Source organism: Centrocercus urophasianus, unplaced genomic scaffold (genome assembly GCF_019232065.1).
Source record: "Centrocercus urophasianus isolate 14NV4802_14NV808 unplaced genomic scaffold, USGS_Curo_1.0 seq_12, whole genome shotgun sequence".
NCBI classification, from domain to species: Eukaryota; Metazoa; Chordata; class Aves; order Galliformes; family Phasianidae; genus Centrocercus; species Centrocercus urophasianus.
Genome location: NW_024884364.1, coordinates 52267510 through 52290481, shown reverse-complemented (window position 1 = coordinate 52290481; position 22972 = coordinate 52267510). Strand labels below are relative to the sequence as shown.

At 45.1% G+C, this 22972-nt stretch overlaps 2 protein-coding genes across 3 annotated transcripts in view; both read right to left on the bottom strand.

The window, feature by feature from the left end:
* Positions 1–17078, bottom strand: part of DHRSX (dehydrogenase/reductase X-linked) — a 161512-nt gene extending 144434 nt beyond the window's left edge. The window contains exon 1 of the mRNA XM_042809727.1: positions 16894–17078. Coding sequence (XP_042665661.1) covers positions 16894–17005 — 112 coding nt within the window. The 5' untranslated portion in view covers positions 17006–17078. The remainder of the gene's footprint in view (positions 1–16893) is intronic.
* Positions 4889–16980, bottom strand: ZBED1 (zinc finger BED-type containing 1). Of its 2 annotated transcripts, none has more exons than XM_042809724.1 (2): positions 16894–16980; positions 4889–9593 (listed from the first exon to the last, which is right to left on the bottom strand). In XM_042809724.1, the coding sequence occupies exon 2, from the start codon at positions 9540–9542 to the stop codon at positions 7455–7457; it is 2088 nt and encodes a 695-aa protein (XP_042665658.1). In that variant the 5' UTR covers positions 9543–9593; positions 16894–16980; the 3' UTR covers positions 4889–7454. The 2 variants fall into 2 exon arrangements, with proteins under 2 accessions (XP_042665658.1, XP_042665660.1); XM_042809726.1 differs by lacking the exon at positions 16894–16980 and adding an exon at positions 16371–16450.
* Positions 17079–22972: the final 5894 nt, after the last annotated feature.

Below are 22972 nucleotides of genomic sequence, written 5' to 3'. Positions count from 1 at the left end.
ATTTGGTTTTTGCATCTAAAAAAAAAAGCAATGCATACAAAAGCCCACATCAAAATACTGTTATTTAAAAGATATTTAAAGAGAGCTATGCTTGTGATGCATGCATTTCTTAGTGCTTCAGAAGGCAGGTATGTAAAATGGATTGCTTTAATGATAAAATCTCTGAATATATTTGGGCACCTAACTCCAGCAACTATGTTTTCTGAACACAGTTCCTTTTTAGGCTACATTTTATATCATTTTAATTTTAACCTAAGAAAATATGAAAGAATGAATCATTCTGTAGCCCTGGTTCTAGCAAAGGGATCAGCCGGTAGTGCTGTTCTGTTGAAGGCAGGAACAACACAATGGAGAAAGCCCTTCTCCTTCAGGCATGCACAGACAGAAAGTAGGCCCTGCAACACACAAAAGTAGAGAAAACATTACAGAGGTATCTGGATCCCGTCCTATATAGATCCTGCAGAGCATAGCAGCTCTCCTAAACAGCCTGAAGAAGCAAAACCAGCAGACCCAAGTTGCGTATGGAGTCAAACCACTCACAGAAGGAAGAATTTACAAGCCTACATGCACTACATGCTACTTCATACATTTGTGGATCTTGTCTCTGGGTTAAAAAAAAAAAAGTTTTCTCTTCCAACTCTTCATATCTTATAAATAATGCCAAAAAAAGGCACAAAGAGTATGCAATACTCTTAACTACTGACAAATAGTTCCTCCTATTATCTGTGAATTTTTCTCTGCAAGTACTGTACAATCTTTGTAAAACTAGCTGAAGTAATGTAGGGGAGGCGAGGCAGGACGGGGAGGGCATGAACAAGGTTGTGGTAGTGTTTGTAGGGCTACAAAGATCCAGCTGATCTGAATGCTTTAGATGCACCTGAGGAATGTTTCATGCTTTCAGACACAGTATGCACAAGGCTGCCGTTCCTCATGTCGTACCTCTAACCAGGGGCACAGATGTCTCTCAGCAGCAATTACATTCTTGTGCTCATAGCACTATAGGGTAAGCCAAGTACCATCCTCATCTTGCTTTTCATGCAAAGCAGTTGGAAAACCACATACAACGCATGTGAGTCTCCACAGTATGCACACAAGTATGCAGATAATATTTTTCTTTTCCTACACTTTGAATATAAGAGCAAATAACACAGCACACACCAGCGCTGAAAGGGAAATTAAACAGGACTTAAAATGAGAGACAAGAAAATAGACGCACCAGGTTCAGCCCAAGCCATCACCCTCCCCAGGACTACCTCATTCTCACTGCAGTGCTGGTTCCCCTGAGACCTCCGAGGTTTACCATCAGCAAGGAAACCTTTTGTTGTTCTTTTTTGTTAAGCAGAGAAGCTGTGTCAAAGTATCACTCAAAAAAAAAACGTTTCAACCTGGGCTTCCACGTGCTAAGCAATTGATCACAAGAAGTTCTTCCCTTTTTCCCACCATTCCCTTCCTCAATGCCCTGGGGCCCTTGCAGAGAGCAGAGCTTGGAGCTGGCAAAGCTCACAGCTGGCAGCATGAAAACACTGAGAAACGTGCAAAGCTTTTCTTTCACGTGGGTCTGAAATGGCAAACTATGAGCGGATTAGCAATTTCATATTTTTAAACACTGTCATGATTTCAGAGTCTATGTGAACAGAAGCACAGAATGAGTAAGGACAGTTTCCTTACACGCTCTCATGTGGGCAAGTGCAGCAAAAGAGAGCAACAGTTACGAGCGGAATGATGCTATGAGTCTGACATGTAGGTCAATGAAAGAGAACTGCTTTACTTCTCAAAAGAACAGATTTGTCCTTAAAAGCCTCACATATGCCAGTTTAGATTAGAAAAAATACCATGAATTGCAGCCTTCTGCTGCATTTTCATGACTCTTCCTATTACCCTCTTTCCTTCCCTTAGCTTGAACAGAGAAGCAAGATGGACACACTTCCTACTTGTTCTCATTAATGCAAAAATTAAGCTTTTAGATTTTATTATTATTAAATTCTTGCTGCCCATATATATTCTACTGTGTGCCCAAGAAACGCAAATCTGGGGTTTATCCAGTGAGTAAACTCACAGCAGAATAGACTGGCACCTAACAAACAGAATAGGGCATTGTGTATACAAGCACTTCATTTTTCTCTCTCACGCATACAAACAGCAGAAAACCACATGGAGAAAATGAAGATTTTGTTCAGAACAGAGTGTTTCTGACACTGTTCTGCTTGTTTCTGGCATGAGCTCTCCTGACGCTGACTCGACGTCTTGTTAGGCCTCTAACATCAGGGTAAGCCTCACTCCTGACTCATGAGAAAAAGCACACCAAAGAAAACAGAGAATGAAACCCTCTCGATTGTGATGTCTCTAAAGGCAGGGCAAAAAACAGAGGCATATAACATCAAAAATTTAAAAGCGAGGGAGCAGCCATCAGTTAAATAAAAGATCAATCTCTCATTCATGACTGCAGGCATCTGGGGAAAATGACATATTCAGGAATTCACATGGAATTGAAGAAACTACTTCTTTAAAAATAACCTAATTCTGCTTTGCTTGGGGAATCGCAGTTCAACATGACATTGTGCACACGCAGCTATGGACAAATACAGAAAGACTTCCAGACTTCCAGAGCACTAAGTAAACCAAGGATGCTCACTCCCTTAGATACATCTAGGTAAATTATTATGTCATCACATTTTTTGGCGCATTTTAGTAAGTATTCTGACTAAGAGTGTTAATAAATGCAATGTTTTTAATTCATTTTCAAATAAAAGTATCTCCTTTTGATTCTGGTATAGCTAAAACCAACCAGGCTGCCTTCTGACAGCTGAATGTGTCTGCCCCAGCTATGGCTTTTTTAACAGTAAAACCCCTGCAGATGTTATCCCAAAATATCTACTGACAAGGAACTGCAGCTTTACTGTGCACCAGTATAAGTGAACTCCTGCACAAGAACAGCTTGCAATGCTGGGAGTGGATATCAATCATACATATCTATGGGCACACCTCTACATGTTTCCTTTACACAGCTGGAAGAGAGGCAGAGGAGATTAAGAAAGATACAGTGGATTTTTAAAGTCACTGGAGATAAGAACCAGTTTAAAGTCATGGCAACCAGCATCTGCACATGCAGCAGGGAACAGCCTTTCCAACTTCTCTGAACAAAACACCCACCCTGCATCTTATCTCTTCTAAGCAAGACGGATGGCAGCATCGTCTTTTCGAGCAGTAACCTTTTCTTCCAGCAGCCAGGTAAATCAATACCACCTTGTGTGGAAATGCCAATATAAACACTCAAAATTCATAATATTAACATTTCAGAGTCTGGAGGCCTCTCGTTTGAAAGCGGTTTCTGCAGTAGCCTTTGATCTAAATCAAATTTCATGGTTAAGAAAGATTTAAAACAGAAGATAAGCTGAAAGATAGTGCTTTGTCTTCTTAAGGTAAACTTAATTCCCGAGGGGCAGTTCAACCCAATTGCAGTGGCACTGAGAATTACTGTGGAAACAGGAGAAATCTACTTAATCGATTTTTATTGTTTAACCTAAGGAAATGCTTTTGTATGTAAAATTATACAGCAAGTGCAGGGATATCTTGAAATTCCAGTTTCAACAACAGGAAATCATTAGAAGGGGCCTAATAATATACTTTTAAGGCAGATATAAATTTACACTGCATCTTTAAATCCCAGCTACTGCACCAAATAATACCTCTTTTATAAGAGTAAAAAAAAATATCTATCATTTCCCTACACCCTCCAGAAACAAAATACACATTGAATTTAACAGAAGACCAGCAGTTCAGAGGAAATATGACAGATCATACAGTTGTGGCCTGCAAAAACAAAAAAAAATGAGAATTGGAAAAAGCCACAAAATGTATCCCTCCAGGAGCCAAAGCATGGGAGATTTCCCAGTGTACTGAGAGGACTGCTGTGCCACAAAGTGCTGTGCTGACAGAGCCAGCTCTTCAGAAGTAAAAGTATTGCAGGTATCCCCCTTCCACTGCTCTGGAAAGCTAAGTAATTAATTTAGGGGCAGGAAACATTTTGTTCAGAAGCCTTAGCAATACAGTGCCCTAATTTCAGCAGGATTCTCGATACGTTGCTGCAACAGAAATTTAACATGCCCTTTCCACGAACAATCCAGAACTTTATGCTCTTACATCATTTAAACCAAGGAATCTAAAATACAGTCTAGCTGGAAAGATTCACCTTTTTAACTTGTTTTTGTTCTGGGTTCTCCTTTTGGCTTTGTCATAATCCCTGATGGCACAGAAAGACTGGTCAGTCAACAAAACTGGTGACGTTTCTGGTCCTGAGAACCCACACCTGACCCATCAAGTTTTAACCCTGAGCTGCAGAATGAGTAATTCTTCTTCTTCCGATTTAATGTATGCACTTGAAAGCATACTTCCAAATTCACATTTCCAGCATGGAAGTATTCAGAAGTTGAAGTTCCTCTATTGCTTCTCCATAAAAACACCTCAGTTGTACCAGAAATTAGACAGTGGATTCCAATTCATTGTCAAAAAACTGAATATAAATCTGATGTAATAGCCTAATTTGGAAGCATACCCTAGGCCCACCCTTGGCAATAACAACAGCTTAACTCACGTTGCAGAGATACATAAATAGCTCCGCAACTTTGTTTCTCCACCCAATCAAACAACAGATGATGGTATCTTAAATGAGAAACACCACACATATTTAAGTAAGAGAAACTGTCTAAACTTCTGACATTTTTCATTTCCATATTTTTTTTTAATCCAAAAGATAATAACTTACAGGATCAAAAGAAAAATAAATGCATAGCTTCCAAAGCTTAGACTACAACCTCCCACTGCTGCAGAAGAGTTCAAAGTCATAAAGTGCTGCAGATATGAACGCACGTCAGACAAATACTCTAGTAACTAACATATTTTTTTCTGGTTTATTTAACAATATTCCAAGCTTCGAACATTAAATAAAAATCTCACAGACAATGAGTAGGACTAACAATGGCTTTGTTGGTTTGGTTGTTTTTTTTTTGTTTGTTTTTTTCTTTTTTTTTTAAGAGAATGCTGAGACATCTCCATTGACCCAACTAGTTTTATTTTGGATACCAAAAAAATAAATAAAAGGATGCAAGGCAGAAGGGAACAGTGCCCCATACAGCTCAGCAGATTCACACAGGAGCAGGCCACAAGCCTTGCTGTGTGCTCAGGTCTCACGCTGGCACAGCAGGCCATGCATGCTTTGTGACAGCTGTCTGAAGCTCCCCAGTGGCTAGCAGCGATGAAAATAAACCCAGCCAGGCGTTCTTACATGATGCAGGGTGACATGAAGGAGGAGGCAGAAAAGAGGAACCTGCTGCACCTCACTCCTTTCCCTAGTTTGACTCTGTGGCCCTCACACACACCTCTGTCACACCACGTCTTCATTTGGCATCATGGCCAGTCATACCCAGCTACCCCATCTTGCCACGGAAGGCTCCGATCTGTAAAAACTACTAAGCCAACACATAAATACGTGGTTTGGTGACATAAACGATGGTGTAATTGAATACATTTTCACACGTTCCTTCTGGCCAGTCTCCTTCTACAGGCACACATCTGCAGATGCCACGGTGATGACAAAAATCGAGCTGTCTTCTCAGCGTATGACCATCTTCCACGCACCTCTCTCCAGACGGGCTGCGCTCAGCGTGCTCACAGACACTCACTGCCAATGTACAACATCGGTGTCTCCCACAGCCACCCCAGTCACCACACACGTGTTTCTTTGGCAGCACGGTCCTTGAGACCACAGTGGGGCAGCAGGGCAGAGGCAGCTCTTCGCAGCTGGGCACAGAACTTCAGAATTTGTCTCAGTGGCGTTTTTCGACTCCTTTAAGCACCAGTAGGAACTGGTGCTAACCAGGCAAGAGCAACCCTCCCAGCACAGCTCCAGCAGGAGACTGTGAGCGGGGTACAAGAGACCTGCCACACAAACACAGCCATCAACTCCTCCCACACCTCACAAAGAAGTGCTGGCTACCATCACGCTCAGTGCCAAGTCAAAAGATCACCATGTTTGACCTGCAGTATTTCATAAGAGACACACGGTTCTCATTGTTGGGCTTTTTTTCTTTTTTTCTTTCTTTCTTTTCCTTTTTTCTTTTTCTTTTTTTTTTTTTTTTTTTTTTTTGCCAATTTCTCAAAAGGGCTGAAAAACACTTAGGCCCAGAGACACACAGGAAGCAATTGCAATACATAACAACTAATCAGAAACAGCACTCAAACGTTTGACTTCACTCTACAAACTGAATCAAAAAAAAAAAAAAAAGAAAGAAAAGTTTTAAGTGCTAACATAACAAGAAACAACCCTAGAGACTCACTAAATACATGTGGGGAAATGGAAGGTCTCCCTCTTTTAAATATATTTACATAATATTAAAGTTTTTATATTGCTTTTTTCATCAACAAAATTCTCTATACTACCCTGGACAAAATCTCCGTTTAAATTAAAAGGTTAATTTATAACACACACACACAATTAGACCTATGGCTCTGGCATGCCTCCTGCCACCTTTGTCCCCTCTCTCCATCCCTAGGGCCAGATGCCTTTGATGCTTTGCAGCTCTGGCACCAACTGCCACATCTGCACAGCAACCTTGCCTGGACCCAACTCACTTTCTAAAAGCAGGACAGACTACAGCCAGGGCTTGCCTGGATAAAAAGGGCTTTGCCATTTAGCCATTACAGCTCAATGGTAAAACCTGAGCAACGTGGACACAGCAGTACCAGTCTGGAAGCGTTTATACCATTTACATCACACTGGAAAGCCAAACAAATTCTCCAAGTATAACTGCATCCACACTACAGCCTATGCCAGCACAATGTCAGTTAAAATAGTAGCACAGTCCCTTAACTGACAGAATCATACCAGCCGAACTTTTCTAGCATAGACCAAGCCTAAGACATGAGGTAGTAAATAAGAAAATCAGGCTCGTGACCTTTTTTTCATTTTTTATCATTAATACACTCTAAAAATCCTGGCTGCTCCGATTCATGGAATTTAAAAATAACATTTTAAAATCCAAAATTTAAAGCTAACACCCTAAGTCACATGGGATTTATAATGAGAGGCATACATCTTAAAAATTCCCTTGCTTAGGGTCCTAACTCAGGATAAATATTTTCATTATAGAAAGCACATGAACATGTATTCCTCTTCCAGTGAAGTAAGCGGAAGGGAAGCACAAGGCTAAGTGTTCTCTGAGATCTGGGCCACAGTCAGAAATCATGGTCTTTGTAGAATTTATTTCCTCGTTCATTTCAGTGCTGTTTAATCACAAGTCATTCATGTTTTAAGACAGTGGGAAAAACACAGACAATGGAAGCTATCAAATTTGAGACAACTGTTCAATATTTACAGCATTCATAGCATAAACAAGTATTTTTGGTAACTTATGACAAATACCTTTCTATTTGTTATTAAACGTACTGCAGCAGTCCTGTTAAACAAACCCACTGTCTCGGATATTAAAGAAATTGTTGTTTACATTTACCGAGTCATTTAAATTAAAAATCTGCTCCTGTTCCAAACCCCACTCTCCTTCATCTTCATCTTCTGGTTCTGCCTCCGACCCATTCCGAGTGTTTTCATACAGAAAGATCTGCTCGTCCACATGCGCTGGGGCCAACCGGTTTCTCTTTGCACTGACAACGTTAGCAGAAGAACCAAAAAGGCGTTCGGGAAAGACCCTTGTGGCCAAAATACACCAGTATTTTTGAAGAACCTTTGGTAAAACTGGAAACAGTGCTAGTCTGTCAGACCACCACTTTAGTGGGTCTTCGTTCAACCCAAGGACTTTTTGAGACTTAAAGTTGCTCAATTCCTCAACAATCTGAGCGTGCCACTCCTCTTGGTCCTCCACACCTCCTGTCTGGCAGAAGATCTCTGCAAGCATGTTGTTGATCACGCTAGTAGGAGGAGGAGTGGAGGAGATGATTATTTTTTTCACTGGAGGTTCTTCCGAAACCGTGAAGAACTTTTCCTCAGTCCGAAAAGTGTTTTCTTTGACTTTCTCCAGCAGGCTTTTTGCTTCTTCCACCACTCTGTTTTCCACCTGCTGCCTCTCAAAGGCTGAAAGAAAAGGCAGTTTTTTGTAGCGAGGATCCAGGAAAGTGGCAACATTGAGGAACATGTCTATTTCTGGGGTGTGCTGGTAGGTAGTTGACAGCTCCTTAGCTATTACCTCCTTCGCCATGCTGATTTCTTTCAAATCGTTCTCTTTGATGTTCAGGGTAGTGTTGAGAAGCATGTGGAGAAGGGGCTTCACCATACTTATTGTCGGGTACTTGGAAGCAGACATCATCTCTGCGACCTGTTTGAAAGGCTGCAGCAGCTCCACCAGCCCTTCGATTGTATTCCACTCGCTGGCTTCCAGCATGAGGTGGTGGTTGTTGCTGTCCTCCACGAGGACGGCAGCGATGACGAACTGCTGCTCCTTGAGGCGCTGCAACATGGCCAGTGTGCTGCCCCACCAGGAAACGCGATCGCTCACCAGCATGCAGTGCAGAATATTCTGCTGCTTCTGCTTCTCACTCAGCATATACATTGCTACCGTAGACTGCTGAAAATACTCCACCAGTTTTCGGCACCTGGCAAGAAGGCTGCAGAGCTTTGGGAGCTGAAAAGCTTGTTGTATTCCGGCATTGAAAGTGTGCCCCAAGCAAGGCATCTGCACTGGAATATCGAGGAGAGAGCAAGCTTTCACAATGTCTTTGCTGTAGTCTGTGGTAGCACCAAAGACTTTTGTATTGATCCCCCATTCGATGAATGTTTCATAAAGGACTCGTGTAATAGTCTCTGCAGTATTATCCTCTGGTACTTCAAACGTTTTTAAGCAACGTGAGTTGACCACCAGGCAGTTGGAATGACTACTGCTGAGAAAGTGAACTGCGACAGTTACGTACGACCTGTTCTGGTTTTCACTCCTCCACATGTCTGTGGATATGCCACACCACAGGACGTCAGTGAGCTCTTTTAACACAATCTCTCTAATGGTGTTGTATTTTTCAGGAATAGCTTTTGTACAGAAATACTTCCGGCTAGGAAGTTCATACCTGGGATCAGCTGTTCTCAAGAGAGCCTTGAAAGTGGGTTCGTCGACAATAGAAGCGGGATACATGCCCTCACAGATCAAGCTGATGACTGCAGACGTCAGCTCCTGATGCTTTTTGTTCTCATAGTTTTGGTAAGTCTTCATGATGAGACTATCTTGAACAACCTGCTGCGACGATTCTGGCTTGATTTTTGAAAATGCAGTTGCAAAGGCCTCCCTCATTTGCTCAGTGTTACTTTTCACAAATTCACAGAATTCGTCGGGGTGGTTTTTCTCGAGGTGGTAGGAAAGGTTGGAAGTGTTTCCCGAATAGGCGATCTGTGCCATGCAAATACGGCAGTAGATTTTCTTCCACTGTAATATGCATCCTTCCGCATTGGTATCAAACCCAAAGTACTTCCACACTTTACTCTTTGCTCTTGGGTGAGCCACTAACTTTAGATCTGACGGGGAACCTTCTAAACTTTTATTCTCCATTGCTTCTTGGCCACCGTCCCACCTTTTGATCCTTCACTCATTAATGAGTACCTGATAAAGGCAGTAAGATAAAGATACAATGAGAGCACAAGTTTGACCACACTCAACTACGTGAAATCACTGTTTCTGTGAATATATATCAAGAAGCCTACCTCACTAATTGCATTTGCTTTTTAAAGATGAGATTTGCAGGAAGTGTGACCTACAAGAAGCCCATTAGAATGTCAAAAATTTAAAAGGTTTTAAATACAGCACATTCTGCTGTGAAATTGACCTAAAAGATCTGAGTACATCTTGTTTCTGGAATTACATAATTCTTGGTAGAGGACATGTAACATCTGCCACAGAGTTCACACATTATTGTCACACAAGCCAGGAATGTGCTGTAGCAATTTCTTGTCCCCAAAGTTATAGTTAAGGCTAGACTAACATTATCTAACATCCTCTAGCCTAACAGTTAGCAAACTTCACTGTGAATATTTATTTCAAACGAAACTTGATACTGAAGGAGCAAAGGTTTTACTGCTTGTTTATTTCAAAATAGTCTCTGTTAGCCTGAACTAACTGTTCCAGGACTCTCCTTAAGAGGAAAATAAGCTGAGATGCAAATTACGGCATTAATCTGCTCCTCTGAAGTGTAAAGAAGTTTTATAACAAAAACAAAAGGAAGTGGAATTTGAACCTGCATGCAGATCAGCAATGCGCTTCTGACACCTTTCCTGTCCTTCTATTTCAGAAACCAAAGCAACTTTCTGAAGTGCCAGTTCATAGTCTTAGTTCCTAGAATAAACAGTATGTTATAATGACAGGAAGAGGTAGACAGGGAAGCACTAATAAAAATTATTAACCACATCAGGTAAGAAATAATTTTGCTCTCTTTTCTTCTAAAGACTAAAGAAGTTTGTGGGAGCGGTGACATGCTGGAAAAGAATACAGCAAGAAGGCAAGGCTTAGCAAACTGTACCTAAATATCTGTACAGGGAAAGTCTTCTTGTGCAAACACAGTATCCCTGCACACACTGCAGGCAACAACCACCTGCCAGAGCTTACTCCTCTGAACCAAAAAGCCATGCAACAGCACCACTGTACTCCTGCACTTCTCCTCTCCTCGTGCAACACCAGCACAGCTGCAGCAAGCAGCAGCCCCTCGCTGAGGTAGCAGGGAGAAGGAAGCCATCAGCCAACAGTGATGTGACCTCCTCCATACAGAAACAAGGAAAGAGCAGAAGAGAAATTGAAAGAGCATTCCAGCAGCCATCCCAAAAGCAAAGGGACTTCTCCCTTGCTCAGGAGGAGCTGCCTCTATGCCAAAACGCATGAATCCCCAGGCAATAAAACCAGCTGGCTGGCAAAGGAAGAAAGGATCTGCTTTTTTTTTTAAATTTGCTTCAGGGGAACATCCCCAGAAATTTTATGGATGCAGCTCCTCCAGCATGTTCTCCACTGTCGATAAACATTCCCAAGAAAAGGTGTAACTGCAGCAGGTATTTTGCAGCACTTTGTGAATTGCTTCAGTGAAAGAGCAAATACAGGTTTACCAGGACTAAATATATTTATTTAAACACAGCTGTTGGTTTAGACTTAGAATGAGAGGTACAAGGCATGTGTTTAAATTATTAGATTTGTTTTCAGTATTCATATATCTGAAGATTTACTTCTGTGTGCGAACTTCTTCTGACTTGGAAGGGGGAATGTTTTGACTATTGTATGCCCTCTTGTATGACTCATTCAGTGCTTTTTTAGTTGCCAGGATAAACAACTGATTCAACATGGTAATGGCTCTGTAATTCTGAAACAGCACCAAGGTATGCAATCTCACCAAAACTGGTGATTTTGAAAGACAAAGTGGTGTAACATATACTGATGTAACCCTACTATAATATATGATTGTGTATTGATAAAACACTCCAGTGTGTATTACTACTGCTTTTGGTTTCCCGTTTCACTCCATGACAAGCAGTCTCAAGAAGGCAGAGGCTCCTGGCATTTCATTAAATCTTGCAGTTTCCTTTGCAATTACATGGCAGCTCCTGAAAGCAAGGAGGAAGGAACTGCAATAACAGAGTTGATGCATCTCTGAAGTTAGTAGGACACACCTTGGATCATAAAAGGTTCATCACAGACTGATAGAGGACAAGTTATTTCAGAACAGGGGAGCGTTACAGACGCTTTCATTCTTATGTTACAGCATTACCATTATTTTTAGATGGATCTGGCCCTGGTGGTGGTGGCACTGAGTAGCAATGCCATAGTTAAGGACGCATCAGTTAGCATAGATCAAGTTATAAGACTGTAAACCACATTTCAACTTATTGTAACAGCTCTGATATAAACTGTTAACCACCCCTGCCTCTCCTTGTGTAGCTTATAGCGTAACTTATTTTTCTCAAGGAGGAGGTGAGTGTTCCCTCTCCATTGCAACAGCTGCAGCATCCACAGCCCAGGCCTGGCAAAAAGCAGAGAGGAGTGCAACCTGTTGCACAGTGGTTGGCAGAAACTCTCTCCTTCAGCTCACTCGACTACTCACTATAAAAAAAACCTGCCACTTGGGTCCACTGCAAACCCTTTCACAATAAGAAAGCCTTAAGGCTACAGAAGTGCCTTTCTTTTCTCCCTTGAACTCCCACCCCCGCCATGGCAGAGCACACATTTGGAGGAGCAGTTGGGCTCCTCCTGTACGTACAAGTGGCCCAAACCACCACCACACACCAGGGTCAAGGACTTCAGCATGGATGGCCTGTTGACAGCTCTGCAACCTCTCCTGGCCTACGGGATGACATAAGGAGGAGGAGGACTAAGAACAGAAAGTGGAGAAGGAGGTAGGACAGGGCTTCCTGGGCATGCGCCATCATGCTGTGCTTCCCATGGCCCTGCTCTTCAGCCCCAGATTGCTCTCATCCTCCTGAAGTTGGTAGAGCTGAAGGCCAAAGGCCCATGATGGAGGCTTTTCCCACTGACAGAGAAGTCACATCCAAAACCCACACAAACTGGGTTGTGAAAGCAGGGATTTGGCTGTTGGGACACGCCAGGTGCACAGCCACCTTCCCTCTGCCCCCTTGTGCACATGCAGCAGTGACACAGGCTGCAGTTACATGCTATCATTTCTGCAGTGCCCTTGCCTCATTCAGCACAGAAGCAACTCCAAAACTTGTGTTTTCTGACTTTCGAAAGTATCTAAGTAATTCTCTAACATGCCTGAGTGGTGGGAGGGATCAAGCATCAGGCACGATTTTGTTTTTCCCTGCGTTCAGTCTTCTCTGCACGATGGTTTGCCCATTACTGGAACGAGGTGCTTTACATCCCACAGTTGGTACAACTTTAAGGAGGAAATGCTTGGTCTGTCCTTAAGCTTTAGGCGCACAAAGTAAAAGCCCTCAGTAAAGGAATTAAAATTAGACAGATGTTCTCAAATAAATTAACATTTCATGATCAATTACAACTGAACTCTGTACAAAATATGACACTGATTAACTAGAAATCGAGGCAAGTAATATATATGTTTCAATCGCTTTTAGAAAGAACGTGAGTCAGCCTTAAGGTCTGGATGTGGCTCTGGGCAGCCTGGTCTGGTGGTTGGTGACCCTGCACATAGCAGGGAAGTTGAAACCTAATGATCACTGTGGTACTTTTCAACCCAGGCCACTCTATGATTTTTCTGCTCTTCACTCACACTACAGCCTTCCTCAGAGACAGTCTTCTACACATCAGATACCGCTCCTAACTGCTAAATTTCAACCAAATCACACGCACAGAAGACAAAACGCAGGAAGAAAATGCCTCCCCGAGAAGCTTTTTAAAATACCAAAAAACCATCAGTACATGAAAAATGTTATCGGTGAGATGGCTTTCGGAGACCACACTTCTAGTGTTATAGGCTGGTGTCACAAAGTGAGTTCATCTTTCAGCAATTCACTGATTACATGTTTTCTGCATTAGAAGCTGATTACATCAAGATCTTTATGTACGCTGGGCATTTATGCTTTTTTCCCCTCCTACTAATTAAGTTGAATTTCAACTGTAAGAAACATCAAGGCAGTAATTCCTAATGAACCTATTTTTCAGTCCACTGAACACTTGCTATATGACAAGGGTTTTTTGGACAATGAACAATGAAATGATAGGTGAGGCAATACCAGACTTGCAGCGATTTATTGTGGAAACAGAAGACCAGTTTTTGCCAGCAATAAGCAAAGAGCAGAATGAAGATATCAAAGAGGAAAAGCAAGGCATGAAGCAGCTGCCGAAGCTCTGCTTGGTTAGCTCCTTACCCCACAAAAATCCAAAGCCCCACACTTCCCTGCTGCGACATCACGAAGATTCAGTGCTGGGCAGCCCCACCATCCTGCCACCAAAGAACTACCACTGGCAGGCTCACCAGCGAACTCTGTCACCTGATTATTTTGTGTCCGAGGAGCAGACATGCTGCCTCTCAGAACACGTCTTGTTTCAGGTCGATGCACCCAATTTGAAGAGAACAGTGCAATCCCATACTGTGAAGAGGAGCTGGGCGTTGTGCAGTGAGCGGGTGCACCTGGCAACCCGCACAACTGCGTTTGTTCTGGAATCCCTGAGTCGCTTCCCCTGCTGAGCCTTGGCAGCAGAGGGTCCAGCCACAGCACTAATGCAGTTCACCCCATGCATCAGCAGCTACGTCACCTATGCAATCAGTATCTAGAGAATTGTTTGTAACATAAATGGCCTTTCCCCCTTTACTTCCACACACTGATTCTGCTTTGTGATAAAATCACTGACTGTGCCACACTTGAGCTTCCAACTTCGGACTCGCCTTCCCTGTGCTTCAAGGTCAGAATTTCAGTCAAACTCCCACTCTGGATCGGTAGCTGCAGCTTCAGGATAAAGAGTTGGATTCTTTCGGCTCACAGCTCCAAGAAATTACTAACCAGGCTTACTAACCTTACCCTGAATCTAGATTTCAGTGCTGAAACTGTCCTCTTTCCCAAAAAGCTGTCTCGAATCCTACCTACAAAAACTAGATGAACTCCAGGAGGATGCAACAGAATAGACGCTAAATAAAGCATACGTGTCAAGAACATGCAACTTTGGACTTACTTTGGATTTAAATCCTCAAAATTTCTCTGCTAAGAGTGAGAAAATCAGCTTTCCTTGGAAAATGAACTGCGCACCTTGGAGACTGAAGGGCTGCGCTTACAATGGGTGTCAACAGCGCCTTCGCTCACCTGCACAGTGCCTGAGGTCGAGCTACAGCTGTGCCCCCGCCATGCTATAGAGCCGTACCCAGGAAATGGGAACCCCAACAGGGAACAGCAGCCAAGCAGTCAGGATGAGAGACATTCCTTCACCACCAATGCCAGCCCTGCTCCCCTCTTGGCCTTTCATTGCTCAGGCAATGGCCGCTGCCAGTGAGCATTTTTTCAAGCTGCAAGGTCAGCGCCTCGGAAAGACACAGGCGGTTTTAAACACGGGCACTGCAACACATTCTAGATTCCTGCCTCAAAAAGTTACTCAGTTACTTCCCACAGTAAGCATAGTTCACCGATCCAAGCTTTATTTAAGAACATCGTAACCAACACTTCCACCTTTTGTCATGCTGTAGTCACTGTTCTGAAATTATTGCATGAGAACAAGGCTAATCTAGGCAAAAACCCTCCCACTGATAGCCTAGTTGGTTTCTGAAGCCCTGACAAGCCAAAGCAAGGCAGCAGGTTACTGCCGAGAATGCGAGTGTGCCTAATAGTCCTGTTCCAAGGAAGCTGCTCTCCTTGGATAGAGCCACTCTGAACTGGGACCAGAGGAAAGCTTTCCAAATCCATCAGATCTGCCACAGACCTGCTAAGGCCAGCTGACGTCTCTCCGATGCTGCATGCACTGCCTCGGTCTGTTATTTCCAAATACAATTTTTTTTTTTTTTTTCATAAGAGAATGTAACGCATCAAAACACTCGGGTCACATTTTCATCGTGGTGCTTCTCCTCGACTCAGAAAAGATTTGGAAAGTGTTACACACCCTAGGCACAATACCCACCTTCACCCTGCCAAGAAAAACTAATGCTACAAAAATGCTCAGATGACTTCAAACTGTACGCACATCTGCCTCTTTGTTGTTGGGGTTCTTCTACTTGTTTTCCATGTTCTATGCTTGCATTTTGAGATTAAACAGGAGAATGCAAACTTACTGTACAACTATCAAGAGCGAAGAAAAGCAGAGGTGCTGCCCATGAAGCCACGTGTGGTGGAACACGGCTTGCTCGGCCATCGGCCTCCAGTGCCCCACACACCTCTATCCCAACCTACTCCTGCCCCATCTCTTGCCTTGGATTTTTACTGTGACCCTTGTTAAAACTTCCCACAGATCCAAAGCTGCCAGAGGATGGCAAAGGCACTGTCCTGTAGCAGAGTTATGCTGAGATCTGACGATATAGCACGCATCCAGTCAGACCGTACTTTGCTGTAAGTTCGCAAAATCAGAAGTGTTCTAAAGTCCTAAAGAGAAACGTAAGAAAAGAGGAAATTCAGATACTTTTTTCCTGCTAAACTCAAAGTTTCCATAGTCAACGTTACGGGACTAAAAAGAATCATTACCAAGCACTTGCTGATCAAAAATCAGAAAGAAAAAAAAAAAAAAAAGCAGCAAAAAAGTAACTTTTCAAGCACACAGCTGATCTGGGGAAAAGTACGAGTCCCTCTCACCAACTTGGCTGGTGACAGCAGGGCTACAGGGACGGGGAACGAGGGGCAGGCTGGGCTACTGAGGCAGTGCGGCGGGCACGGGGCTAAGCGAGGCCCGGGCAGGTGCCCTGCAGGAGCCCGGCCGCATCTCCCCTACGCAGCCCGCCCTCCGAGCACCTACCTGGGCCGGAAGGCGCTCCGCCCCGTCTGTCTCCGGACCTAAGGTCTGAGGCAGAGCGGCCAAGAGCGAGAAGAGGAAGGAAGGAGAAGAGCGAAGAGGCGAAGCGCCCGCGGACTCCCCACGCCGCCTGCGAGGCCGCTCTCAGGCCGGCGTGCAGCCAGGCAAACAAGCGGCCGCCCCGGGCCCGGCACCCCGCCCCGCCCCGCCCCGCGTCCGGGGCGGCCGCGTCCCGCGCTCCGGACGGAGCGGTGGGGCCGGGGGCGGCGGCGAGGGCGGGGCGGTGGGAGCGGGAGGGCGCAACGGGCCGCGGCCCCCGCAGCCCAAAGCCCTCCGGGCCGCGGGGGAGGAGCGCGGGACCAGGCGGCGGCGGGCGAGCGGCGCCCCCAAGGTCGCGGTCGCCCCGTCCGGGGGCTGCAGCCGCCCTCCCCCCTCGGCGGGAAGCCGCGGCGAAGTTTCCCCCGCGGGCGGCGGCGCTGCCTCCGCCCCGCCCCGCGCCCCCGGCAGCGCCGGGCGCGATGCTCACCTGGGGTCGGGGGGCAACGCGAGCGGAGGCGGCGGCGTAGCTGGTGCAGGATGACGGCGAGGCCGGAGTAGTACACCCTCAGCAAGGGCACCAGCGGAGACAATAGCGACATGGCTGCCTCCCGCCCCTCGGCGGCTCGGCGGAGCGGGGAGCACAAGTACCGCTCCCGATGCGCGCGGCGCGGAGGTTCCGCCGGCGGCGGGCCAGGGGGCGCGGCTCGGGGCGGCCCCCACGCAGCGGAAGGGACGGGACGGCGAGCGGGGAGGGGAGGGGACGAGACGAGAGGGAGGCGCTGCCGCTGTCACGGCGGCGCTCGGCCCGCCGCGGCTCCCGCCTTTCTGGGCATGTGCGGCGGGGGAAGGGCCACGCGCGGCCGGCGCGGGCGGCTCTGCGACGGGGCCGAGTGCAGGGCTGCGGGCGGGAGGTCCGGCGGAAGGTGGGTGTTGGGGGCGCGCCGCAGCCTTAAGGCTGGCGGGAGGGTCTGAGCGCGGCGTTAGCCGTCGGCCCTCGCCGGACGACTGTCAGTGCGGTGTCCCGTAACGGGGCTGGGCCACAGCCGGGGCTGTGATCGGCAAAGCTTCCCTCGGAACGGCCGGAGGACGGAGTCCGTTCGGGCGGCGGGAGGCAGCCCCGCGGAGTGCAGCTGCATAGACAGAGCCTGAACTTCACACGGACCCTTTTACAGCCGCTGCAAGTCATGCCTTTCATCTCACAAGTTTTGTCGGTTTAAAATACTTATTTTTAAGATGACGAGTACTTGAGACAGAACAGTAAGTCCTAGCCATCGGTTCTGGTAAGTTCTTGGTTCAGGCCATGGGAAGTATCTTGCCTTGTGCTTACACTGAGTTTTTCATTCACAGAAACAGTTTTGCAAAGACAGATGGGCTTGAGCATTGATATACAGCAAAAGGGTGAGCAGTAGTTTCACAAGAGGAAACATTTACCCACCTGTTCAATATCAGGAATGCATTTGAAATGCAATATCCTATTAAAAAAAAAAAAAAAATAGAGTTGAATAATGATTTGGGTTGGAAGAGACCTTAAAGATCATGTAGTTCCAACTCCTGTTCCATGGGCTGGGCTGCTGCCTACTAGATCAGGCTGCCCAGGGACCCATCCAGTATGACATCAAATGCCTTAAGTGCTTCACTCCCCTCTGAAAAACATCCACAACATTTAATCTAAATAGCCCTTTTTAGTTTAAAGCAATTCCCCCTTGTCCTGTCACTGTCTGCCCATGTTAAAAGGTGGTCTCCCATCTGTTTATAAGCTCCCTTCGTGTACTGGAAGGCTGCAGTAAGATCTCCCATGAGCCTTCTCCATGCTGAATAAGCCCAACTCCCTCAGCTTCCCATAGGAGAGGTGCTCCAATTCTCGGATCATCTCTGCAGCCTTCCTATGGACCTACTCCAACAGCTCCACATCCTTCTTGAGATGGGGCCCCTGGCCTGGACACAGTACTCCAGAAGGGGCTTCACAAGGGCAGAGCAGAGGGGGACAATCCCCTTCCTCTCCTTGCTGGCCACTCCTCTTCTGACATAGACCAGGATACCATTGGCCTTCTAGGCTGAAAGCAACACTGATGACTCATGTTAATTTTTTCAATCTACCAGGACCCCAAAGTCTCTGCAGGGAAGGAGTTCTCCCAGTCTGTACATATTTCTGGGATTTTCCTACCCCACGTACAACACCTGCATTTGGCTTCATTGAATCTGCACATGTGCCCACCTTTCAAGTTTACCAAGGTCCCTTTGGATGGTATCCTTTCCTTCTGCTGTATCAACTGCATCACTCAGCTTGGTGTCATCAGAAAACTTGCTGAAGGTGCACTGTGGTCATCTATGTCATTGATAAAGAGCACTGGTCCTAAGATAGACCCCTGGATGACACCACTCATCACTGGCCTTCATCTGGACAGAGATCTGTTGACAACCACCCTTTGGCTGCAATTATCCAAACAATTCATTATCCACCGAATAGTCCAGCCTTTTTAAGCTGTCTCTCTCCAATTCAGAGATAAGGATATGGTGTGGGACCAAATCAAAGGCCTTGCACAAGTCCGGTAGATGACACCAGCTGTCCTTAGATTAGGTAGACAAAATCAGTTGAAACTGATGTTCAGTTTCACAAAAAAAGCAGCTACCAATCTAACTTCTATTGGAAAGCTCACCAGAACCAACTTTGTCTGCTCTCAGGAATATGCATCAAGTCAAAGCAGGCCGCATAGTTGCTCCGGGACAAAAACAATCATTTTATGTTATGTATCTTTGAATTTCTTCTCTTTTTATTAATGCATGGAATTATGCAAACATAAATAATAAACAGAAAATCATGCAGTCACATCAATGAAAATTTTGTTCCTAATGTATGTTGTTCTCAGCCATGCACGTAATGCTAGGAAAAGCATCACAGACATGAAAGAAAAAACACTGATGTTTAGAGAAGGTGTATTATTCTTTCCACTTATCTCAGTAAAAATCAAATCCCGACTCCTTCATGCTGAGCAGTGCTTACGAGCTTTTCTCATAACTGCAGCATTAATGAATGCTCTTTGTAACTTTAAGCTGTGAAACTTGCCTACAGTGGATTTACACGATCTGGATATAAATGCTCTGTACTTTCTCAAGTATTCTATTCAAGTATTTCTAGTATAAGAAAATCAATGTATATTCAAGCTGTGGAAATAAATGTTCTCCTATACTTTCTCGGACAGTACTTAGCAAAGAATTAGACCGTGGGTGAACAACTCGGATGAGCTAAGATTAAGCTCTTACTGGTTCCAATACTTTTTCTCTATGTTACAATTATTTTCAATCCTCTGTGATTCATAAAAAGAAAGAGGTAAATTTGTTTGAACACCATTTTTTTTCTACAGGCTGGTGGGATTCAAACAAGCAGAGAGAAGCATTAAGATCAGACATATGTTTTAGGTTCTTTTCAAATCGTATCTTATGATACATTCTACTTTTAATTTGTATTTCCATAGTTTTCATTTGTTACCATCATTACTTCTTACTGATATGCTGTTGGTTTATTTTCTTATAGTCATTAGCTGCAAAGCTCTGAGTATTTGGGCTAGAGTCTTGCCCATCTACTTCAGACACCTCACTGAGACATTACTACCTTGGTGAAAATGTTGAATATCTGATCTCTGGAAGGGACACGGTAGTAATCTAATCATCTCAGCTTTCTGACACAGGCAGTGGCCAGAAAGAGGCACTTCTGAAGATCTGCAGAAGATGTTTGCTGCCTCTGAGGTGCGCCAGGTTCTTCCTTCTTTCTGCTGACTGCAGAAGTGAACTCACACCAGCAGCAAGCGAGGCCAGCCTGTGGCTAGAGCCCAGACAGCCTCCTGGAAAGCCATTGGAAAAACCAGGAATGCTCCATCCACACATGCCACAGCTGATCCATCCCTCCTGTGGGACTGGCGCTAATGAAGCGCTATATGATCACAGCTCTTCCACCCACATTTTGCATAAAGATGCATAAAGCCGTAAGAACGGAAGTGGGTGATGTTTCTAGACTCTTAATTAAATACTGAGCTCCAACTCCCCAGCAGAATGGCATAATCAGCAGCCATGAGGTATCGCGGGTGCTAGGTATTGCAGCTGAAAGCTTGTGCAGGCAGGAAGGCAGAGGCACAGGGCTGTGGCAGAGTAGGCACAAGCCAACTCAACGCTAGCTTCACAGTTTCAAGACTGGCAAGGGACAGAGAATGTGGGGAGTGAAGGAGGCTATGACCTGTCGTTACTCACTTTGTTCCATGACAGTCTTCCATTCAGCACATCCTGCCCCAGTTTTGGCCTCTCGATTTTGCTTCCTTTCAGAGAAGAATGGGTTTCATTGGCTTTGTGTATTGACCTTGCAGAGGTGCAGGATCAGTGAGAGACACTGGCCACACTCTGTACACAAGCATGGCACAGCAGTCGCGGAGACATGTGCCTGAGGAGCAGGCAGTGTCACATCGGTCCCTTTCAATTCCACTTCCTCCCTCAGTTTAAGACGTGCGCTTTGCACTTCGCACGTACGTCAAAGCCGGTGGCCCACACCGGAAGAAGTGAGACGTAATTCTTACTGCTGCTAATTTTTCAGGCTTCTAGAAGAGATTTAAATGCCTGTCTTCCTAAGCTGGATTGCAGTAGAACTTGAGGCAAGAGATAAGTGCCTATCTTCCCAAACATGTGTGGGTGAATAAAGTTAAATGCCCGAGGAACTTTCATGTTCAGAAGGGAGGTACTCTTAAGATTAGGCCATGCTGGGAAATAGTTGGGATTGCTGTCTGCAATTCATGTGGGTTTTTGAGCACCTGCATACCATTTTGACATTCCCCTCTTTTTCTTTCTCTATGCAAAAAAGTGTCCTTTTAGGTACCCCCAAACTAGGTGTCGTCTTGCCTGCTATTAAGCACTTGGGCAAGCAGGATCATTGAGAGCACTGAGCTCTCAGGGAGCTCTTCAGCAGTTTGGGAGGGTTGCTTACCTGGAAAAATAGGCAACTTTGCCAAGGGGAAAGCTGTCTGCAGCTATGCATTAGGAAGTCTCCAGGACTGCGAGCATACACCTCTATTATGGGCAACCATCTCGTGGGACACAGTTACGTATCTAGTAATGCTGGGGCATTAATTGTGCATAAGGCCACAGGAGAATCTAAGAACAGCCTTCTATGTACTTGTGTTGGTGCTACAACATTTGCCCATGAAGGCGAAAGGCTTTTGACCCCTCTCACTTTTCATAGATCTTTCACTCTTTGAGAAATGGGTCTAATTAGGAGAAACTAGCCCTTGTCGGTGTGGCTACAGAGATAAGGAAGAGAATAAGCAAAAGAGATTTGAGCTTTGTAGCCTGAAGTTCAATTAATAGTAAAGAGGGGTCAGAATCTCAGTTCATATTCTCTAAACAGCATGCGTTTTTTAGGATGGAGGAAAACCTGATGAAGATTTGGGCTATTTAGCACCAAGGAGTCCTGGAACAGGGACGACTTCCCCTCCAGACAAATGCCCTAACCACCAACCTATTATGCAAGGAGCACAATGTGCTGAATCTTCTTGCAGAGTTTTCTTAAATGACTGCCCCTGCAGTGACTATTATATTTGTGCATCGGAGTACTTGGCGTATGTCCCGCTGTCAGGATGTGCCTGCTCTGCAAAGCCTGCAGCATGAGCTGCCTCCAGCACACCTGCTCCCTATCAGGTAGGCTCTGAGCACCTTCCCCTGCTGCTACCCACCTGCAACTCAGGGAAGACTATGAACCTGAAGATACAGAAGGCAGAAAAAAGCAGATAGTTTAGAACAAAATAACATCTAAAACACATGTGCGTGCATACAGTACTTCTGCAGGAACCTAAGTATAATGCAGACGAAGCGTAACAGAAATACATGAGCTTTTGTTAAAAACAGTTTCTGCCCCACAATAGCAGATTCACTTAGGATTACTGGGGAACATATACTATATGCCCACTATAGAACTGGCTTTGTTGACAGTGAAGTTGTGGAAAAAGACAGCCTGTGTCATACCTGCAGTGTGGTTATTTCAGTGTTTGTACAGCAATGCCTGCATGCACCTGTGCAATACCATACACAACACTGCCCAGCCACTAAGAGGATTTTGTTAAAGTGCAGCAAACAATCAAGAAGACAAATATAGTCCCGAACAAGAGTTTTCCATGGTACCTGGCACCTTCCGAAGTCTATGATCTCTTCCTTAAAGATGCTGTGAGATAAACGTGGCTTTCATCAGAAACTTGATTAGCATCATTCTCATGTAGGGGAAATAAAAAGCAGAATCACCACTCACAAGCTGGATGTTGTGAGTTGATCTGCACCTCTATTTCTGTTGCTCTTTTTTCTCAACTTTGCTACCATGTACAGAGCAGATGGACTTCCAGATGCACATAACCTTGTCTGTGACCTTAGACAGACATGGCTATGACACTGCTGCTGCCATTCATGCTCATGGTACAGCACCAGAGTTCACTGGTCCCACCTGTGCTGGCAGTTCCCTGAAGACTGCTCTCACCTTATCATGGCCAACCAGCCACAGACAATTGGATGGAGCCCTGAGGGCATGAGGAGCTTTGGCT

Excerpts from the sequence above, each read along its gene's own strand:
- ZBED1 (XM_042809724.1), bottom strand. The coding sequence starts at position 9,542 with ATGGAGAATAAAAGTTTAGAAGGTTCCCCGTCAGATCTAAAGTTAGTG.